This window comes from Anser anser, assembly GCF_964211835.1.
Source record: "Anser anser genome assembly, chromosome: 4".
In the NCBI taxonomy this organism is placed as follows: domain Eukaryota; kingdom Metazoa; phylum Chordata; class Aves; order Anseriformes; family Anatidae; genus Anser; species Anser anser.
The window spans coordinates 29,148,789-29,170,453 of NC_139724.1; the positions used below are offsets into that span (position 1 = coordinate 29,148,789).

Here is a 21,665-nt window from a genome sequence, read left to right on the forward strand (position 1 = left end):
CTGATGACCTTCATCTAGTATAGACCTGGCAGATAGGGATAGACCTATAGATATGGCAGACCTGTCACAGGTACTGTAACCAAACTGCTCATGAGCATGAGATTTCCACACTCATGACTGTAAAAGATATATATGTATATATATACACACACATGCCCAAAATACTGTATTTGACAGAACTTCTATTAAAAGTACTTCTATGACAAAGGGGGGAGACCACAACGGTCTGGCATGCTTCAGCATTTGTACTTCTGGCACTTCAGTGAAATGTGATTTTATTTAAAACCCATTTAAGTTCAGTATGAATTATCCATCCTTTGAAACAGGGGTGCTTAGTGGTTAATTTATGCCTTTCAGACATCTAACCTTTATTAATTAAGTAAAATAAATTTGTCTGTCTTTATATTTTGCTTCAAAAATGAGCTCTGCCTGATTCAAGGTGTTTTTTTTTGTTACGTCTTAGATACACACTTTTTTTCTCTATAAACCACATAAGAATGAGGAAAAGCTTTGCAAGACAGACTTTCCCTTTTACATATGCAGAACAAAGTTCATTAAAGACCTAGCTTAGCTTCTTATGCCCGGTGTGTTTGGATAACTGCACGCATAACTTTGTTATGAGTTAGTTATCGCTTTACCATCTCATGGATTTTTCTGTGGCTTCCCTGAAGAAGGTCCATCTGCCAAGTGCTCAGTGTATTTTTTACACGTATTTGGTTTAAGCGGCTTGGCAATCGCGCATGGTTAAATATATGCAAACTCAAAAAGCAAAGCCACATAATTTGTGCTTGTTCTCAAAACAAGAACAAACAACGTGTTTTTTTCAAGACTGTTCTCCTTTCTGCTTGGGAGTCTGATGTGTCCGGAATTTACATGCACGGATCCTGCGGAAGGATTAGGCAGCCTTTTGTCACTCACCTGTAGGCAGAAACATGCAAAGACCACATACTGTTGCTATGCTTTTGAAATCTCTGAAGACACTGGAGACATCTAACCTTTTATGAACGAAACGTTCCCAAGAAAGTTAGTTGTGAGCAAGAACCTTTTAGAAGACAAATTTGTATTTGGTTGTGGTACAGAGGTTGCTAATTAAAATAGTTTCTAACAACTTTGCATAGGAAAATACAGACTTGGCAGCATCTACAAATGTCAAGATTATATATATATCCATAATATACAGGTGTCTTCTTCTAATTCGTCAACATTTTCTTGCAGACTTCACAAATGCAAAGAGGCATAATTACAATATTAAAAACTTAGTACAGGGAAAAAAACTGTTACAGTTTCTCTAAAGAGCCTTGAGTGATTTAAAATTGCTTTCTGCTTCACACAAGAGATGTTTTTCATTCTGCAAAAAAGAATGTGTGGACTATAAAGACAAACATTCCTACATTTTTATGTCTTTAGAAGCCCAAAAGACTATTTTCTTTGAAAGCTTTTAAAGATTTCTTGTCACCTGTTGGATGTAGTGGTTATATAATGGTTAGTCAGAGCAATGTTACCTGCAATAATTTTGCACCAGTCATATTCAATTGATTTTATTGTCAGCAATTAAACTGTTTTGAATGAAATTATGATCCTTAATTTAGACATATACAGATTCTTGAAGGGCTAAGGATAACTCAAAATATATTTTAGCATTATGTAAGAAAAATAATAAAGCATTGGCTTTCTATTAGTTGGAAATAATGATATTGTTAATTATGATACAGAAGAATCAGAATATTAACTTTTATAGTCTGAAAATTTATTGGATAACATTTAGTAATATGAGAAGATGCTAGTTGATTCTTTGAATGCTGGCTTAATTCAACAATTTAAGTTAGTTCTAGAAAACTTGGTAATAAATCTTAGAATACAGGGTGTACTCTAAGGCTGTGTGCTGATACTGTGGTTATATTTTTAAAGAAATGCTGAAGTGACACATTTTGTAAGCATAACTAAGTTACATGACAGCTTTGGTTTATCTTTACAGCTAGGGAAATGCATTTGCTTGGGTGTGACTGGGTTGGTAGTCATCATGCAGTGCCCTTCTGGAATCCATCATTAAGAAATGTGAGAATGTGTTTGAATTCAGATTCTTGTGTCCACTTAATGCAGAAGACTTAGATTGTGTGCATGCAGTAACTATACAAGAAAACTGGTAGCAGTAGATTCTTCATCGGCACCATCATTCTAGGTGTCATGAGTTATTCCTGGGCTCTGGGCATGTGTGCTTGTTTTTTCTTGGTCTCTGCATTTTTTTTAATGTGGCTACCACGTTAGGTGGGTATTTTAGCAAGTATTAGCTAGGAAGATATTTTTTTTTATTAGGTTGATGGCCTTTGAGGCTACTGATAGCCTTTAAAACATTGTAAGTTATGTAGATAAAATGGTGGTCTCAATTTAATTTTAAATTTTTTTTTTTTTTTTTTTTTTACAAAACTACTGCTCAGTTTGGAGTGGCAGGTGGTACTTGGTACTTACTGTGAAATAAACGTTGTGTTCGTCTTTTCTACTTCTCTAAATTGTACTGGACTTGAATATTCTACAGCCATTAACATGATCACATATCTACAAATACAGAGGTGATTTTCAAACTTGAGATTGAGCTTCTTATTTGTAAAAACAGAGTTGGAGTCAATATGCTGTTACGCCATGGTAACACGGAATTGTTCTTGAAATACACAGCAGTATTGACTTGCTAGTTAAGTAAAGCCCATGGCTCCCTTGCGACACACAAACAGCACAAGCTACTGGAGCTTTCCAGTGCTTCCAGCCCATGAATTTGTGTTTATATTCAAAATTGGAATAATTGATTGGAAGTCACAGCTTGATAAGACTAAAACAAGAGATACACAAAGACCAACAGGGACTATATTTCTCTTACCAGAGCTCAGCAATTGAAGGCTATTTGCATTTAAATATTCCTGCAGCTCTGCTCCTGGAGTATTTTGTTGATCTGTCAAGTCATGTAGTGTGTTTAGGTGCTGGACAAATACCATCACTTTGATTGCTTTTGGGAGTCTTCGAACACAGAGAACAAAACTATTAGCTTAGATAAAGAACAGTATGTTTTGTGTTTAATTTCCTGCTGATTTATGGTAGTTACTAGATCCTGGGAAGTACTGCAAAAAGCATAACCTTTAATAATATGTCATTTTAATTTAGTCTTTATTGAGGCCTTTGTTACCTGAATCTAATTACTTTCCTGAATTAATTCTATCGATTCTTTTCTCTTGCCAGATTAATGAACTTTTTGAGATGTTATGCTTTTATTTTGTGTAACTGGCTGCTACCTAATACATCATCCTTAACTAACCCTCTATTTATTTGCTGTTGACATTGTGCAAGAACTTGAATCTCTAATTTTCTATGTCCCTTTGCTTGTCTAAATTCTAGGTAAAAATTGTTTCCCTGAAGAAAATATGGGTGAAGTAATTTATAGGAACAGAATTAAGTTTTTTTCCCAGCAGTTTATTTGAGGTGGTAATCCCTCAGTTGTATGTGCAAATACAAAGTCTTTCTTTCAGTTATGATCTGTATAGTTGTAGACATCATTTTGACTCATCCAGGCAAATAAAAAAACACCAAGAATTGCAACTGTTCTGAGTAGTTCTGTATCCCCAGAGGAACAGAATAGGACCGTGCCTATAATCAGAAGGCTCCCAATCTTCACAAGTACAGGCAGTGTGCAAGGGGCTGGATGCTCCCCTACTGAGGGCTGATGTTAGCGTTGCTCTTGGGAATGCCCTGCTTACAGATCCTTGGAGGGCTGTTGCCGCAGGTAGGTGGCACGCACTGCTGCCAGGCATCCACTCTTCACTACAGCCGTGCCTCACGTAGACGCTGCAGAGCTCTAAACTAACATCTGCTCTTAATAGGTCATAAACCTTTGAGAACCTAGACTTCTTGCCAGCTGACGTTGGAGAGGAGCTGCTGCAAGTTGTTAAAATGCTGTAGACCTGTCTCAACTGTGTAGAAACTCATAATGACTTCGGGTAGTTACCTTTGTCATACTGAACTACAGCTGTTGCCTAGGGTTTATGCTTCTTTGTCAATTTTAAGTACCAGGAGTATCCAGCTGTGCAGAGAGTCATTTTGTAGAATATTCCCCAGACTGTTATTTTTCCGCTTCATCTGTGATCAAACCCAAACTGTGTAGTATAAAACACTGCAGGCTTATATGTGATGTGTGGAATTGTATTCTCGGGTTGAACTGGCTCATATCCACCCCAATTATGAGGAGTACATGGCTCTAGAGATGGTGGATTTTTGCACTAATTCTCTACACTGACACATCTCTGGAAGAATTCACTGTACACTGAAACATGCAGCAGTATAGGTTCATTTCTGCTAAAAGTTTACTTGAAATTTGGTAGACAAGGTTTGGAAACAAAGAAAGTAGGCTGACACATAAAGCTCTGTTAAAATACAAGCCTCAGATAACAGTAAGGTGGTAATTCGTAAGTAGTAATAGAATATTAGAAAGGTTCTTCACTGAAGACCCAAACCTTTGTCTCTTAATAAGTGATTGAGAGTGTGATGGTTCATAAGGAAGTTTCAACTAACTATTCGTGTGAGTAAGTGCTCATTAGTAAGTGTAACAGATTTTCAAGCTGGTGTTAGGCTTCTAGGAACTTGGGAATCATGTTTTATTCCTTGGGTGTCTTCTCATCCACTTAGCTTAAATATACTAGGTTGACTTAAATATACTAGATTGATACCATGGAGGTGTTTAGGACCAGGTTGGATGTGGCCCTGGGCAACCTGGTCTAGTGGGTGGCATCCCTGCCCCTGGCAGGAGGGGGTTAGAACTGGGTGACCTTGAAGGTCCCTTCCAACCCGAGCCATTCTATGATTGATTCTATGCTGATTCTTTGACTTTAGAGTGACTTTCTTCAGTACTGGAAGGACTGGATATTTCTTGGGGAGAATGGTCAGGAAGTTTTCTGTCTGAACGGTGATCTGGAAACAAATATCTTTCAACTAAAGATTGAAGTATTAATATTTTAAAATAAAAATGAAGACTTTCTCAAGAGTTATCTGGTTGTTGGTTTTGTTGTTGTTGTTTTCCCAAGTTAACGTTCTTTCTTCGGGGTTAAAGCAAAGCAGTAAAGGGCTCCCAGGCAGTGAGCTGCACCAGCTGAACGTGCAGCCTTCTTGTTCATGATGTGCATTTAGAGAAAAAGTCATTTTCCTGATATCTCTTCAGGTATAGAAAGCTGAAAAAGTCATACATACATTCTTATGGACTGTAATCTTTAAATTGTACACTTCTGAAGGATACTTCAAAAAATTCATACTTTTATTTCAATTATGTGTTTGTTTTTTTTTTAAGTTCTATTTTTTTTTTCTCCAACTGAAATTAACCTCTAGTTTTCAGGCACCTGCACAAAAAGAAAATATGTATATATACACTAATCGTGGTAGAATGCAGTTCAGCAATCTTTACAAATGTGATAAATGAAATCTGCCTGTAAGTCCTGTGTGTAGTGAAAAGTTCTGTTAAGGAGTTACTGATTGATGTTACCAAAATGGAGAACCACTTCCCCAAAGCTGTTTTTCTGTGAAGGTTCAAGTGGCGTGGAAATTTGGCTCAACATCCCTTCTACAAACTTCACTTGCCAATTGTAAATGAAGTGCTACCTCTTTGCCTAGCCTCAAGTGCAGTCTTCAACAGAGCAGCAGCAGCACATCCCTTTTCATCCAGGTTGAAATGACCAGTACCATACCTCATACAGTATTATAAATCACCCCTCTGCTTGTAAACTCCACTTATGTGACAATATGCAAGGAAACACCATGACAGGTTCAAGAGCAGCAGAACCAAAAGATTTGTCTCATTTTGAAAAGTCTAAACAATACCAAAATACTTTCTACTTGAAATTTTGAATGAAAACCAGGAAATTCCAGAGATATACGAATACTTCTGCAGGCACTTTATTTCCTCAGAAGACTTCGTGTGCTCCAGTTTAAAAAAAAAAAAAGGAAAACAAAGAGACCAGCAGAAGCAGAAATCAGATTCCACTGTTATTTCATCCCTGCTTAGTTGGTAAATAATATTTCAGCACAAATGTTGTAGAAATTAGCTAGAATATGTAGTAGAAGCTTGAGAAAAAAAAAGGGGGGGGGGATGTCAAAGGATGTCTTATGTTTACTGCTTATTTTTCCAAGTTGCATAGCAGTATGTGCAGATGCTTACTCTTCTGTTGCTTGTTCGGATTCTCTGGATTTCCTTTTAAGTACTTCCATATATGTTGGATATACAATGAAAGTAATTTAAAGCATGGATTCATTTTTTGTATCTGTATATAAGATAAATCCACAACTTTTCACTGGTGCTTGGTTTATTCTCAAAAACAACCGTTTTGGTATGCCGAGTTCTGCTAGTTGCCTTCATGAAATCAAGGAAAATAAACAACCTCTTAGAATTTGCAAGACAGTGGATGCTCTGATTCAGTGGAAATGGTGACTGCTGCTAAGTTGGTGGCAATGAGTTTAGTCAGCCCTTCAGTTAGACTTCTTGTGAAGCCTTTGCTGGATTGTACTCATGCCCTGAAATACTTTATAATACAAAAATGGATTTGATTCAACAGGTCATCAAGAGCCTATGTGGCAGCCTTCGTGTAACTAATATTTTGCTGGCATATCTTTACAATTCCTGTTAAGATTTCACCTGTAGAGTCACTCATCTAATAATTTCAAGCATGAAAAAGCTAAGGCTAGTTCCCACTTGCTCCTTACTGTCAGTTGCATGAGGTTGTTTGGAGAAGTGCATTTAATGCTTTGAAAATTAAATATTAATGGTAAGTGTGGAAGTGAATTGAATAGAACTGTAACTATTCAAGAAGGGGCTGTAGTTTATTAGAATCATAGCCTGGAAAGATTAAAGCCTGCTGTAAACAGAAGCATGTCCTTGTGTACTGCATGGAGTATTGTAGGGAAAAGTAAACTTACTTTGCAAGTATGTAATGCTAATCGCTTTAAATAGGTTCTACTTTGCCATGTAAGGTCTTTAGCGTTATTTTACATATGTTCCAGATCTATTCAATCTAGCATTGAAGCAGTAGTCAGTCAACCTGGCAGGTTCATCTTTTTGTTTACTGTATTTCATGATGTTACAAAAAAACTACACTTTGAATTCAAAATGCTATAAACAACCAGATTAAAAACTGTTGTTGTGGAGGAAAATAAATTGCTCCAAGTTACATTTTGTAATTAATTAGCGAAGTTTGGCACTGAAGACCTGCATTATGTATTGCAGCTGGGAAAAGTAGATTGTTAGTTATGAAAATTTTGTACACTTAAAAAACAAACAAACAAAACCCCCAGACTTAGTCCTCTATTTCCAGAATGTTAGTGTTACTTAAAATAAATTTTCTGTTACTATCACGAACTAAAAACTTCACATGCAACTTACAGTTGGCATGTAGGATTTATTGCTGATGTGTGTATTACTTTTTGCTATTTTCAGTACATCCATTGTATTTAGTTTCAACACAAGCCAGGTATTCTGGTGGGTGCAGGCATGAGTATGTACATGTATGTGTTTTCCCACTATTAGTTTTTTAATACCTTCCACTGCTTTAGTGCTGTTTCCTAGTGGTTTCTGAGAATGTGGGTTATTGTATCGAAATGTTATATGGTTTTAGGAGAGATGCTAGTCTCACTGTTATTTTGTAATAGAATTCCTTTAAAATAACACTTTAATAGAAAAGTGTCAACTTAAGAAAGATTTAAAGGGAGAAGGCACTGAATTTTCTGACCCTAAAATAGTATTAATGCATGTAACTTGATGAAAGTGTGTAGCTCTCCTCTAACCTGCATGGCATAACCCATCAGAGTACTTTAAATAAACATGTTCTAAAAATATGTTTATAAGCTTGTTTGGATACAACTTAAAAAGCTGTTTTTAAAGGCATGCATCCAGAGACATGCAAGCAATAAATTCAAAGTGTCAATGTTTCAGGGACTCTAAATTATTTTCAGAATTTCAGAAATTGAGAAGGGATAAGTGGAAGGAGAAAATGTTGGGCTGGTGCCAAGCGATAGCTCGTAACCCTCACAGACTTCCAAACAGCACAAGAACACCCGAGGTCTCAGGTGATGCTTCACATAACTCTACTTTGGTGAGTGAAAAGTTGCATTTTATGATGGTGGCATGCACAGATGAACTTCAGAGATGTTAAATTACTTTTTAAAAATTTAGTATTTTCATTTTATTGCATTGCCTCAGTGTGTGAAACCTTTTGACATAGCTATTTACTCTCTCCATTTGCTATTTCTTCATATTTTATGTTATGCATGGTCCATTCTGACTTGCATGCTCTGTTAATAAATCACTATTGATATTTTGTGAATGGTACAGTGTTTAAGTAGGAAATGTCCTGATTTGGATTACTTATATTCTTTGTGATCTTAATCGATGCAATAGCATTTGGTCCCCGATGAATACATCTGGACATTATCTACAGGTACCTTGCTTGCTCTTTGCTTTGCCTGTTACAGGAACAAGGTATAATATGTCTGCACTTGCATGAGGAAGAGAGATTTTTAATTGATCTTTATATATTTCATGTGATCCTAAAATAGATGGTTGAGTTTCTGCATGCAAATCTATTGATAGAAGATGTTCAGACCATATAACTTTGACAAATTACACATTGGGGTTGTCATGAATTGTACCAAGTCGAATTAAATGACTCATTGACAATGATTTTAATCCTGCAGTTTTTACTCTCTCAAATAAATCCATTTACATCAATAGACCTTCCTAGGTGAGTAAGAACAGATGTTATTTTGTAAAGGCATCAGAGTGACCCGTATGTAGGAGCAAAAATTGCATATGTATTTGTTTTTCTCCAACTGTATTGAAATGTTCAGTCTCTACCAGAACTGATTATTTGAAACACATTCAGTTAAATATGACTCATCCAATTTAATAAAGTTTAAAATAGGAACAACATTTTTCTGTCCTAAGAAGCACAAGGTATCAGGAGGTCCTGCCCTCCAGTTGCTGAAACATGGACAAGATGACATCTAAACGGAAAAGTGAATGATTATTTTTAACTGCTGATGAATGTGGTATTCTGAAGAGAGCTATAAATGAGGAGGCATTGGTCTGTTTGGAATTTGTTGACAATCTCATTATAAATAGACCATACAAAATTTTCTAGTTCAACGGTAGATTATACAGAATGTAAGTTTCTGCTAAGGAAAAGAAAAAAAGCCAGCACTAAAAATTGCAAATTTTAGAGTTCAATCCTAGATTATTATTACAGCTCTTTTTTTTCTGGAATTATTTACTTTAAGAAAAATACAAATTAATTAAAAAAAAATGAGTCAGGAAACAAGAAATGTCAAATTTATTATTCCCATATTTATTTATTTTTTTTTACTTTTTTCCCTTAAACTTTATTACTATTAATGTTTACATAGTACTAGTAATAGGAGACAGCTATCAAGGAGATTAGATATATGAAAATTTGCATATTTTGATTTTTGCTTGACTGCTAGTCATTTAATTCAGTTTGATATTTCAGAGGTAAACATTCAAACCATTCAGGTGGGATTTGGAAATGATGAACTGGGCATGCAGTTCATCACAGTTGAATCGGTAGAGTTAGCATGTTTTAACCTTATTAAGATTCAAAAACAAGCTTGTTGAAGCTCTAGGTTGCTGCTTAGTTCATGAAGTGCCTAAGAAAGCCAGGGATACAAACAACTGGGGAAGATACTATGTGTCCTGTAATGTCCTGATTGGCTATAGGATGATAATCTTCACAACAGGAAATAAAGCAGTAATATCTCTTGAGACCTGTCAAGCTTTCCTCTTCATTTTCTTCACTTTCTGCTCTCTCAACCATTATTCTTTCTGTACAATGCTTTGTGAAACAAGTGACTTCCAGCATTAACTTTTGCTGGCAGTCTTTCCCACTTGTGGACTGTAGGCTGAAAATCTGTTTTCATTATGAACATTTTAAAACTAAAATCTTGTTTCAAATCAGTTTCGGTTTTGCTTAGTCTTAGCTTAGCTTTTAAGTCTGAAGTATTTTGCTTAGCTTAGTACTGGAAAAGGAAATGTAGTGAAAAGGCAGAAAAGTGAATAAATTACTTGTAACTTCATCTGTCCTATTCTAGCCCCTTCTTTCTGAGTTAATATTCACTTTTCAGTGCACTGCAGCTCCTTGGTGAGCTTGCTTCCTGTAAGGGGGAGAGTTATTTGGTCTGTCGAGAGCATATTTATGGTAAGAAGAAACAGCTCCTTGCTTCCTTTGACTATAGGTGCCAAGTCTGCTTTTGCTGGGAAGCAAAATGAAATATCAGAACATATATAATATAAGAACAATATAAGAAACATCTTTCTTTTTTTTTTTTCCACTTCTGCTGTTTTCCTTTTGTGTACACTTCTGATTAATGAGAATGTCTTCTGTATGGCACATCTAAAAATGTGTATTTTCCTCCCACCAAAATATCACAGCAGCTTTTTTGGAAGCACAATAAAAGGCTTCTGGTCTAACTTTTCAGTTCAGCTTCTTTTTCAGGGAATCACTATGGAGTAGGAAGATCTTGTTTAAGACTGTTGCATCTTTGCCAAAATGCATTCCTTTAACCTCACTTCCATTGTTATTTGGCTAAATGTTGTCTTGGGAATGGAACCTTTGCGATTCTTGCATTTTCATGTGGTTTATCAAATCCTGTAAATCTGTTAATCTCTCTGCTGTCTGTTTACTTTCTTGAATCCTGAAGGAGACTGAATGTAGTTTCACATATTGTGAAAGTGCTAGAGATTGCATGTAATATAAATTGTTGATAGCGATAGTAACTACTTGCCAAGTTAAACAGAGATGTACCCATGCGTGCATGGCTCTGAAAGCATGATTCTGAAGTGTGAGTTTTAGTAGCTATTTTGTAGTAAAACTAGATATAACTTCCCAGCTAGTTAATACATTCGTTGTTTGGGGAAGAAAAAAAAAAAAACAGCAACAACAACAAAAAAAAACAAGCAAACAAAAAAACCCACATACACAAAACACCAAAAAAAACACAAAATCTGCATGTTGCATTTGAAATACAGAAGTTGTCTTTAACACCCCTTTTCAGAACTTCAGCTAAGGCTTTTCAAAAGAAACTTTTATTTCCCTTTAAAAATAAAACTCCAAGTGGTCATTTCACAATGCCACTGTCCCAAAGGGGAATGATCTGAAAATTGAGAATGTGTTTTATTAATGTTTATGAAAAGAAATATTTTCTTCTGTAGTGAAAGAAAGGAGCCTTATGGAGTAGGAAGCAGATTATGATCACTGACAGATTGCTCACTAAAAATGGCTATTTTTTTCATTAAGCAAGTAACTGGATTGCTGAAAGGCAGTACAGAAGGGGAAAAAAAAAAGAAAATCCATTAAATTATTGAACTAAATAGTTTAATAAAATCAGCTATACTGTGTCATTTTATCTGATGTTAAAATGTTCTAGCTTCATTCAAATTAAATAAATTCCGAAGTATTTCAGCAAAACTCAAATATTATTGGAAACATTTTTCCATTATTATTTGCAACCTAAGCATAATATTGTCCGCAAACTACTGAAAAGTTGGTCCAAAACTTTGCTTCATTAGAGAATAGAAATCAGTGTTTTTCAAACTAAGTTTTCTACTAGTTTGGACTTGTTTGTCTTTGTCTGTGTAGTTTCTAAATTTTAAAGGTTCATCCTTCCTTATGCTCATCATAATATTTACTATTATAGAGCTGTAATGCAACTTTTCCGCTTTACTTTCTCTTCTGATTATTAATAGTTTCCATGTTCCCATGGGTATCTTAAAAGGTCTTGTGTGTTCTTGCTTGTTTGAACATGAGTGGCTGGTTGTACACATTGTTCTGAATCAAGTTTTCCATTCCTAACAATTGTGATACTAATTATTCCCTATCCAGTAACATACCTGTCATACCGTGTAGGTTTAGAATCACTTTATCAATTTATGTATCTAAATATTAATTTAGTTTTGAGACAAAACCTATACTATATTAAGTCTTAATCAATACATTAAGACTATATCAATTTCAATTATTATTGCCCCTCTATTCTTTTCCATTCACTAGTTTTTATATTTATTTAGCAAAAAGAACTTCTCCTATTTGACTTTGTTTTAAAAGTTTTTTTTTTCTTTTGTTGAGTTGTTTTTTTCTTCCCCTGGTAATTATTACTTTATTCAGTACCATCCAGTACTGAATTGCTTTTCAATTTCATGTGTTTCATGTACTATATTTATCTCTTCTGAAATATATGTTCATTCAGAAAAATCTAGTTTTTCAGATTATTCCCCACAGTTTTTTCCTTTTCCTAAATGCAAATTCATATCTTTTTCATCTTTCTCTTTGACTTCTGCTAGAGTTGAGAAAAGACTAATAATGTTTTCCTCCTTAATTGAAAATCCAGATCTTCAAAGCTCCTAATTCTGTGCAATAGTATTTGCAGCTTTTTGTCTTCTGAAAGGGCAGTAGATATAATTGAAAACATACAATTTTAAATTCTTTCTTCATGAGTCACTTGTCTCCATGATGACAGTACCTATTTATACTGTGATTCTGTAAGCATATGTATATATGGTTAGTTCAGATGATTTTTATGGTGATAGATAATGTTTAGACATATTTATTAATATTGATTAAGCGCTTTGATGAGAAGCAGTCCTGGGTCTTTACATATCTTTGCCAAATACCTAGTGTGTCTTAGGGTTCTAATTCAGAACTTGGGCATTATCACAATGTATGTTCTTAATAGTTACGTACATCCTGTTCTGCATTGGGTATGTACTGGTCCTTAATTCAGTTCATTGTTAAATACATGAGCCTAATGGACATGGACACACACCTAATGCTGAACTGCTGTCATTAATACACACTACTTTTCCCTACTGTATTCCCTGATAGAATTATGAGTGAATATATGTGGATAGATAGTTACATGAGTAAGTAGGTAATTTATGGTATTATATGCAAATAATATTTGGAACTCAGGACAAATGATCAAGAAGCTAATTTAAGGATTTTTTTAATATGCGATCAGATGCTACCATCTGCTTCTCCAAGAGAAAGTAAAATATGCCATTGAATTATCGGTTTGAAATAGGCACACAGGTCCCAAGTTGCCAAATTTGGTCTACTGATATTGACTGAGTAAAGTTCATGTAAAGTTAGTGATTGTTCTAAAATATAAAGAAAGAAAGGATGGAATGTGGTTTTCATCCAGTGATGATAAACAGGGTTGCTGATTTTTGGTAAAACAATATGTAAGTTCTGAGTAACAGTAAGAATAGTTTATCTGTTTAATTTCAGAACAATAAAGGTCTCTTGATCTGAGCTTGAACTGTCTGACTGCCTGATTTCTGATGGCAGTGTAATTCCTTGCTGAAAATCCTATGAAATAGAATCCCTTAAAGTTTCTCTTAACAGTGCAAGCCTGTTACTTTTCATCTGATGGGTTGAGGGAATGTTTAAGATCAGCATTTTAATTTATTATTAGAAAATTGTATAGTTTAATACACCAAAACTAGATGTAAGTGATGAAAATAATTACCTAAGGAGATGGGGTTGGTTTCATCTGAATTAATTTCTTATTTGCATAACTATTAAGTATACTTGCATTAATTAGGCTGAACAGCTGACATGTAATTCCACAAATACTATACCTACAACATTCTTTATAGACACTGCTTTTTGAAATCGACTATTACCTTTTATATAGTAGCCAAACAGTGTGTATATGCAGATCAAACTATGAAGGAAATAGATTTTGCAGAGAAATGTGATTTCAAAAGAGACAGAATTATTTGCTCAGTATAATAAATTATATGCTGTTTAAACCTTCACTTAAGCTTCCAGAAAAACAAAAACACTGCTGGGTGCAGTATATATCACACTTAATTACGCATTGGAAAAAAAGGAACTGTTAAAAATGCAACTTCTTGTGATTCAGATGTATTGCTGCTGGCTTCTGTATTAGGTAAGCTGATGGAGCCAGCTACAAGGTCTGAATAAATTATTTGGGGATGTGGAGAATCCTAAATATCTCCTGTTATCTGGTGTTATAGATTTGTATCTCAGCTGGGCTTATCCCTTCTGTTCTTCTGGTGCTGAGAAGCTATATTTTAAGTGATCAGACAGTTTGGTTTACTTCTCAGAGGTATTATTAAACTTATGCAGCTTTGCAGTTAAAGTCAGCATTTGTTCTGGTATTCTTAGGCTAAGATTCATATTGCCATTTTTCTTTGTACTTTTTGATTCACCCCACCTTTTATTTTCTTTCTTCATATGGTCTAACACCTTTTAAAAAGAATTTTAACTTCTTTTTAGAACAGAAATTAGACAAGTTACCTCCACAATTTTTGGGCCTAACTGCATAGACAGTATGTGGACCTTCTGATGGGGAAATTTAGGGCAGGTGAACTACAAGAGCAGAACCGTATGGCTTGATGACACAAAATCTACATTTTTTACTAACTGGGAAGTGCATAGCAGACAGTAATTTCTACTCTGAGGTTCCTTTCTAACACACACATGGTCTGTGCAGAAGAGACACCGATGAAGGCCTTCGGCTCTGCTGGGACAGGCGCCATGGGCTTGCAAGAGCAAGGCATTGCTCCAGCTGGCGCCATGTCCAAGTCCTGTGTTGCTGCCAGGCTTTTACAGGTAGACATTCCTCACTGGGCTATGCATCACCTTTCTGCACAATGCTGTGTGCTCCCCTGTGAGGGTATTGTGTTAATTATTTATTGCTTTCTTATTTAGATGGGTGCTATAAACTGTAAGTGGCCTCAGGAGTCATGCCACCCCAGGCCAATCTCTTAGATTTTCGTTATATATAAAGCTACTGGGTTACCACAGCTTTCTGGCCCTCACGACAAATGTGGTATGAGGATGTAAAGCTAAGCATTCATTTGTCCTTTTCTGTGCTTTTGTAAACCAGTACAGCAGGGCAGATGTAGACCAGATCTTTTTGGTAAGTCTTCCCAATAACAATTCCCCATTCTTGGTTTCTTCCTCAGTACACCAGAGTTGTTTAATAGTTTCATAGCAGGACAGAACTAAGTAGTCAAATTTTTACTTTTCTGACCAGTGATTTCAGGTAGATGTCTTCTATAACAGGCTTAAAATGACAATTTTTACTTCCAAAATGTTTATTTCACTTGTGAGAAAGATGACATACTTGCCCACCAAAAATGGCGACTAGGCAGAAAAATACTAGTACTTTGCATTTATAGAAGTGAAAATACCTTAAATACTGGATTAAAAAGGAAAGCTTTCCTGAATGCTGGCTTCAGTATCATAACACACTATTATTATTTTTCAAGTTTTAAAAAGATGTTCTTTAGCTTTATATCTAAACATTTATGTTTTCTATGCATTAAGTATTCACTTCTACAAATATTTTTGTTTGTGGAATTTGCAAGAAATTATTTTCAGTAGATCAAATTACTAGAGAAAGACATTTGCAATGGATATTTGTTAAATATTTGTGTAGCTGTTTGAATAGATTGCAGTCAGGCCCTTTATAGATTGTCCACAATATTTAATGCACTTTGTTTCTCATAGCAACTTCTGCTCACAAGGTCGGTTCAAATGTCTTTCTTATCAATTATTCATAATTTCTTTTTTTTTTTTTTTAATATACAGTTGGAACTGTCCAGTTAGTCTGTCCCACTTAGGAAAAAAGGTCATCTTTGTAAGAGTATTAGCTTTCTGTAGTTCTGGATGGAAGATTTATTGCTTAGTAAACTAGACTTGTTCACATAACTTTTGGATGAAAGCTCAAAAATATTTTTTTCTAGTGGTTTTTAATATGTCCCTTAAAAATCTTAGATTTAGTTGGAAGTGCAAAAAGCTCCAAGTTATATGATGTCAGGTTATAGATATTGAAAAAAAGAGGGAATCACCAGATCACCATTCAGTTTCTATCTGGAAAATGAGTTCTAGAAAATGAGAAAATTAGACAGGGCCAAGTAATTAACCTAAGCTTTGTTAAGGTGAAATGGTTTGTTCTCATTTTAGCTCTGTGAAGCCTTCAGTCCCATCATTAATTGAGCACCTACATTGTAATGGGAAAGCCAAGATGACAGGAAGCATTGAAGAAATGTCTCTGCTTATTCGTTTGTTGCCAGAGTACAATAAGCAAGGAAAGCTATGAATTGTACTTATGTTGAAAGAAAGTAGTGGAGGCGATTCTGCAGCTTTATCCTCTAAAATCTCATGGTCTCATATTCCACACAACCTGTTGGTGGGTTTTCCTGCAGCATGATGAATCTGCAAATAACAGGGCTGTCGTAAACATTTAGTGGCACAGCTTGTATATAGACAGCTTGAGTATTCATTGCAGTTCTCCGTGGTTCTTCCTTTTGTAACGAAGACATGCTGTAGCACAGAAGCTTAAGTAGGGACTCTTGAAATCTGACTCATGTTTGTGTTTGTCTTTTTATAAGATTTCGATAGAGCCCTGAGCTATGATGTGGTCTGGGAAAGAAATTGGATCTTCAAACTGAAGTTAACCTTTATAAGCAGATTCTTCCAAAAATACTCTGTGGGGGAAATTCTAATATTTGGTGTTATCTGTTTTTCAGTTGGTAGTGTCATTGAATACTTTACAAATTCAAGAGCGTCTGTATTCCAGACACCGACAGTCTGACTCATTTCTAAATGTACAATCGAAGACGTTTTTATTTTGGTAAATAGAGTACTCTGTAGTTGCTAGAGGAGATTGATAACATTGAATGCATATAAAAAGATACTGTTTTCTAGAGGTGTAGGCAATATCTAGTTTTATTTAGCTGGGTTGCTAATTATGGTCTCCCAATACTACAAAAACAGCAACAAAAAGTGCTAGAGTGATGAACTGAAGCAGAAGGATTATGATTATTATGTAGGTTAAAGTGCTGACTTGCACTGTAGGTAACTTCCATGTAACTTTGTGAAAGTCACTTCTACTTTATTACTTCAGCCTCTGTAATGTGAACTAATGATAACATTAAGGATAAAATTTCACTTACAATCGTAAGGTGCTTAAATCCTGCAGACACAGAGGTATTAGGCCTATCTTGGTTGCTAGTGGAAAGATTAAATAAGTTTGGGAAATTACTACAGAGATGGAGGAGAAAATATCACAATAAACGTAGTGGCTTTCTAGAGACAAATCTACAGATAGGCCAAGGAATTAACAGCATGAATCAGGTACCCTGCTACAGTTTTGCAGTATTTGTTCAAATCTTGATCTGGATTCATAGGAAATGCCAATGCTATCAATTAAATTAGAAATTGGTACCTGGTCACAACTGGACATTTGTGAATGCTGACCATATTGTTTCTCTTGACTCTGTTGGCTGTGAAAGAAAGCTGCTTGTGACCTCATTAGGCTAATTACATCTGGGGTTAATCTTTTATTCCCCTCCCTTGCCCTTTCATCAAGTATGAGATGGGAGGTATAATAAGATGAGGTTAAGAAGGGAAAATTTAGGCTGAATATGAAGAACATACTCTTGACAATGAAATGCAGTATGGCTTTTAATTGAGAGTTACAGGAACACCTTATCTGCGATCCTTGAAATTTGGAATGGAAGCATTTGCATGTGATATTTGGGATATTTTTTTACTATCCCTGATTTTCTGTCCATGTGTTTTCTTGTCGTTTTTTCTCTGAATACATCCTAGCTTTTCTTGCACTGATAATCATTTTATAAAATCGGTGTTATGAAAGGTATACCTTTGAGCATATCAGTAGATTTAATCATGAGTTAACTGATCATTTAACTATTGTTTAAATAGAAGGGTTTTGATTTCATCCTTTGTGAAGATCTATTGTGCAGTAAAGTCTCTTTTCTTCTGTGCTTCATATTTAATATTTTCCTCTTTCTTTAGACTTCATTGACCCCAACAATGTTCACTTGATATCCATGTAGGTTGCAATTTATATGACTTGTTGATAATTTTTCATAAGGTATGGTAAAATTGTGTCTTGTATTTGACCCACCCTACATTAAGAAGAAAGGCATCGGATGTAGCCATGCTTTTAGAATTTTTATATATGAAAATTAAACACTGGTTGTCTCCCGGTGAGGGAGAATAATAGTATCTTTTTTTTTTTCCTCTTTTCTTGTGTTGCAGAAACAGAATTTTGTGAAGTACAATGTAGCCATGATCTGAGAAAAAGAGGAAAAACATGACTAATGTTGATTTTGGAAATATTTGGATACTACAAAGAGGAGGTCGTGTTCTACAAAGTTATTTTTGCAAAAATGATGCACTTAAATTTTGAGATGTGTTTGTTATTCTTAGATTTGAGGTGATGGTTTTTTCATGTACCAGAATTATATTTAAAGTTGCTCTGAGGTGTGCTTATATGTGCTGTGCACATTACTGCTTTTCCATGCTTTAGCTACCTTCGTTCTAGCGTATTGTAAAGGTGATCCCAACTGCATTTTGTTTTTGTTCCTGAGTTAAGAATTCTGCACTCTTTTTGCTGCTGAGAGAGGGAAGAAAGAGTTTTCTCTTTTTTTTTTAAAGTTTTTTTTTTTTTTCATTTGAAGAACATACAAGATTGTATTCTTTCAATACAATCCCATTTCACCCATCTCGAGTATAATTTCATAGTGTCCTGAGGTCCAAGCAAGAATCCGCACTCTGTTGTGAGGCTGTCTTTGCTGTCAGACAGTCCATAATTAGCATTTTCATTGTAACCATTGGAAAAAGTATTTAATGGGAAGAATTGTTAAAGAAAAATTTCCAACTGTGAAGTAGCTGCAGAGTCGCTGCCACTTGTGTTTCACAGAGAAGCTGTTGAGTACAAACTCTGCCTAGTGTAAGCGTGAGGGCGGGTTGCATAAATTTATAGTGATGTGTAGTGTAACTTACGGTGTGAATGTTGAACCAGGAGGCAGGTAGGTCCAATGGACCTCAGACCTGCTGTAGATGCAGGCCACAGAGTCATTGCAGATGCTTCTGAGCAAACTGTTCTGTTGGTAGTCTGGGCATGTAGTACAGCAGAGTTGTTTGCTCGGGCTGCATGCATGGTGGGGAAATAGAATTGTACTTCTTTGGATTCAGGCATATATTCTTCTCAGTAAATGACACTAATTTAGACTACAGTATTTCCTGATGCTGAAATAATTTAATTTATTTTTTTTATTATGAAAACCTGAGTTTATTTAATCATGTTTGATGTTTGTTTTCTCTGGGTAATATTATTTTGGAAGGTGCTAATTGCTTCTTGTAATCTTTGTAATTTATAAATATTAATGCTCATGAAATGTTAATAACAGCTGATAAAAACAAAACAGAAAAAATGAGCAATTCAATTAATCAATTTAAACTGATTTTATAACTGCTTAGATAATTACTAGATTGTCAAAACATCAGTAATGATTCCTGTGGAACTCCAGTAGTATGGGGTACTTTGAATATACAGAAGAAATAAATATGATTTCCCTTCAGTTTCTTTGCTGCCATGGTTGAAACCATTTTACCTAAAACAGAGATGATAAAATCGTGAAGATTTCCTCTTTTGGATGGCCAATTCAAGATAATGATGTCATTTTTAGGGAGGTGTTAATCTCCTAGTAACTTTAAATAGTTACTGGTGTTCCCCCTCTCTGAAAATCCTGTTCTGTAAAGACATGTTTTCGAAGTGTCAGTGTGTGATTTTTAGGTGTAAGGTCTCAGTCAGGGATTGTTTGGAATAACAAGAAGATGATTCAGTCAAAAGTTTTTTTTCTTTGTTATGTTTAATTCCCCATAGAGAAATGAAATGAGCAAAGGAATAGGAAAAAAAAATGTTTACACACAGATATCAGTTCCACTTTGGTAAATATCTTGGACAGATATGAATTTACTTCACTCAAAAAAGCCTGTTCCTTTCCTTCCATATATATATATTTTTTAAATCTCTACGTATTCACAATTCAGCTAATGTATTGAGCAGTAGGGATGGGCAATGCTGTCTGCAAGGCTGCATATTCACTATGTTGACAGTTCCGACTAAATAGTTTTTTTGAAGTGTTCACGGGTGCCTACACTCTTATGGTAGTGCAAGTATGCATCTGCAAGTGTGTTAAAATACACTGTAAAAATGAAGACTATCATTGGTAATTTGCTTCTTCTGAAGATCTGTTCTAAGGAACCTTTGAGTTTACACACACACCGTCATTGATGGGAGCCACAAATAGTCATCTTATTTCTATACTTTAATCATAAGGTGATTCCTTTTGCCTGCTTGATTTGAATAGCAATCTTATTTTCTTTCTAGCCTAACATACAGTATAACATAATTAATGTAAAGGTGTTTGTCAAAAAACTTTTTTCCCGTGGCTCTGAAGCAGTGTTTAAAAAGCAAAGAATTCTGCAAAGTGTGAGAGTAAAACTTTATTTCAGTGATACAGGTGACCCAGGAGCTTTCTGTTTAACAGCAAGAAAAAGCATTCGTGTGGTATGTGTCCACACACAGGAGTGACTGAGGAAATACTACGTCTAGTACCAATCTTGAAAGTATGATCTGTTTTTCTTAAAAAAAAAAAAAAAAAAAAAAAAAGGAGCTTTCTTATCTAGTTGGGATATGAAAGAGTTTCATCAATAGATAAAAAAATCTACTGTTGTGACATAAATAACTGGACTTAGAGGGAGGAAAAAAGATGGAGCGTTATGTTCTTACCCCACAGCAGCATCACTTCGCTGCTCCATGGTGTCCTCTTTGTCACTGAAAGCACCATGACTTCAAATTGTGTAGAGCTGCAGTGGGAAATACCGTTGTGTAGCTCTTACTGTGTCCTGTCATCAGTGCACTGCCCGGAATTTAAACTGGCACAAAGATCCTGTCTCCCATCTGCAATGTCTTCAGCATTACTTAATACAGCAGAGATTAGGTGTAGGTGGCTTCTTTTTCCAACTCGATGTTTAGCATTTATAGAACCATTTGCAGAGATATTTTTAAAATAATGCGGACGGCAGTAACATGAGTTAATGCTTTGGTCAGTCAGTGCCTGTTGCTGAAAATGTGTTGCTTATCAGCTTCTCAGATGCAAGAGATGTGCAATTAGCTTAGCAATTTTGTATATTTATTCTCAATTCAAAGCATTCAGTAAAGCAATTGGTTTCTTGCAGATAAAAAAAAATAATTGAAAGCAATTTATTTTCATACATGAGAAAATTCAATATGCTTTAGTTATCTGTGTATTTCGTTTATTTTTGGGATGTAATTAACTGCATAAAGGCCAGTCAGAATGGGATCTGTTTCTGCCTATCTGTGTATCTGTGCATTCAGAAGTGACTATCAAATTGTCTGCCTAAAGAAGTATACTTAGGTCCAGAATGTGCTATTGTTATATGTAAGAAACAAAGCCAAAACTCAAAGCACAAAATCCTACCAAAAAAAAAAAAATCCTCTTTTGTTTTTTAAACATTTTAGTCATTTAGAAATCTACTCACGTTATTATGAATTTGGTTTGTAAGGGCCATTTTCTCTTGTTTTCTCGTTTTATTTTTTCATTTCCTTACTGCACAGTGTAGGCAAACTGTTGTTTTTTTTTTTAACCAAAGTATGTATAATGATGGAAGAATATCTGAGAATGTTGCTTCCTGTTAGTCGACAGGGGATCAGACCAAGTTCTCTAGTTTTTTGTTCCTTTGTTTTTTACATTCAGAGCAGTG

General features: G+C 35.2%; 1 protein-coding gene across 28 annotated transcripts in view; it reads left to right on the forward strand.

Annotated features, from left to right (window-relative positions):
• Positions 1-21,665, forward strand: part of MARCHF1 (membrane associated ring-CH-type finger 1) — a 239,566-nt gene that overhangs the window by 130,390 nt on the left and 87,511 nt on the right. For 24 of the 28 annotated variants that reach the window (XM_083834624.1, XM_083834621.1, XM_083834626.1 and 21 more), the window contains one exon: positions 7,972-8,111. The exons of the other annotated variants lie outside the window; for them this stretch is intronic. In XM_083834624.1, coding sequence (XP_083690750.1) covers positions 8,010-8,111 — 102 coding nt within the window. In that variant the 5' untranslated portion in view covers positions 7,972-8,009. The remainder of the gene's footprint in view (positions 1-7,971; positions 8,112-21,665) is intronic. 28 annotated transcript variants of the gene reach the window in all.